The 1,676-nt window shown below is 41.6% G+C and overlaps 1 protein-coding gene across 1 annotated transcript in view; it reads right to left on the bottom strand.

The window, feature by feature from the left end:
* Nucleotides 1–1,676, bottom strand: part of adamts17 (ADAM metallopeptidase with thrombospondin type 1 motif, 17) — a gene marked incomplete in the record, with an annotated part of 49,581 nt that overhangs the window by 4,896 nt on the left and 43,009 nt on the right. The window contains 1 exon segment of the mRNA XM_014033265.1: nucleotides 459–618. Within this exon segment, the coding sequence (XP_013888719.1) occupies nucleotides 459–618 (160 nt within the window).

Below are 1,676 nucleotides of genomic sequence, written 5' to 3'. Positions count from 1 at the left end.
GAGATTGGAGAGTCTGACCCAGGGTCCTCAGGCTCTGCTTCCTCATGGGAAGATGTGCTGGTGGGATTGAGGAGGTCTTCGAAGTATTCTGCATACCGACCCACAACGTCCCGAGTTGAGGTCAGCAGTGCACCATCCCCACCATAAACAGTGCTGGTGGCGAATCACCCCCACACCCCCGAGACGCCGGATGGTGGACCAGATCACCTCAAAGCTGTAAAGAAGTATGTTTCAAATGCCTCTCCTACTCAGAGAAAATATGTTAATTCATTAAACTGTAAGCACTTTGGTTTTCTTTCATGCTGCTTTTGGGCTCCACGGTTTGCTCTAAAATCATCATAGAACACAGATCATTCACATTGACAGGTCACATGTTCTACATAAAAACAAAAACATGTTTGGCATGGCAACCCTAAACCTAACCCAAGATTGTTCCACTCAGTTGAAGAGTTTCTTACCTATTCCACATGGGACAGGACAATCCTGCCAGTTGCTGTGTGCCCAGATATAAAGATAATCTGGTTTACTGGGTGTCTGACTGCTGCTGACCAGACTTGTGTTCAGAGACATGGTGTATTCATAATGGATCCCATAGCTCTGGTCATAAAAGAGCAGGACCTGGGAGAACAACACAACATGGCTTACATAAAACAAAGTCTGTGCAACTATCTGAATTCTTACAATTGCTTGAATAATTTTCAAAGTTGTAAAAGTATTTGGATTTTTGATGAAATGTTTGAAACAAATCCAAAGATTTACCACAAAATGCTGYTGGACTTCTGTTCTGAAGCTGAATATGTTCTGATYGGGCATTAAAAGACAAAAAAGCTAAACTTATATTGATTAAAAATATGCATATAATCTCCTGAGACCCAACATTTCAATGTTGAGGACACTGGTTTTAAACACTTGTCCTTATTCAGGAGAACTAGATTTTAAGTTTTGTTTTTCATCCTAAATAAAATATATTTATATTTCTAACTCCTAGTTSCTCCAGAATAATGTTTTTATATGTGTATGGTTTACTAACTCTAAATAGGTAAGGAAAATAAAAAAATATACACCAAGCAAAGGTTTGGAACACAAAGAGATAAAACTGGCCGAGTGAGGTCAGTGGAGTGGCCACTAATTATTTTCGGAGTGGCTATAGCCCTTGGGGAATTTTTAAGTTCTACTGGGTGAATGCCCCTGGGGGCAATGAAGGAGTTATCTGGAAGGGGGTGATGGAGAGGAATGGTCAYCCTGGTCTGAACCCAAATTGTGTCTGTTATTAGACAACAAACCCCATGTTTGACCACAGGGTTATCCAATAAATGTACGTGGTACCAGACCACCTTGGGCCAAAGGTCAAKGATTGATTTTGTAATTGTCATCWGACCTGGTGAGTTGGTAGGGAGGCTGCCTGACAGACCTTGTCAATTCGAACAGGTAATGAGTATGGACTGGAAAAGTAATGTGGAGCCCTCTATTCAGGCAATCTTTAACTCACACTGTTAGGTGAGTTTTTCACAAGTCCCAGTGGAGATCAGGGACTTGAAATTCAAATGGTCCAAGTCCAGAGCCTCTTCTGAGATGCTTCCTTCAAGAACTATGGTACAAAGGTAAATGGTAAATGGTACTGAACTTATAGAGCGCTTTTCAAGTCCCTCCGGACCCCCAAAGCGCTTTACACTAAC

This window comes from Austrofundulus limnaeus, unplaced genomic scaffold (assembly GCF_001266775.1).
Source record: "Austrofundulus limnaeus strain Quisiro unplaced genomic scaffold, Austrofundulus_limnaeus-1.0 Scaffold1682, whole genome shotgun sequence".
Classification (NCBI taxonomy): domain Eukaryota; kingdom Metazoa; phylum Chordata; class Actinopteri; order Cyprinodontiformes; family Rivulidae; genus Austrofundulus; species Austrofundulus limnaeus.
This window is presented reverse-complemented; position numbering and strand designations above follow the sequence as displayed.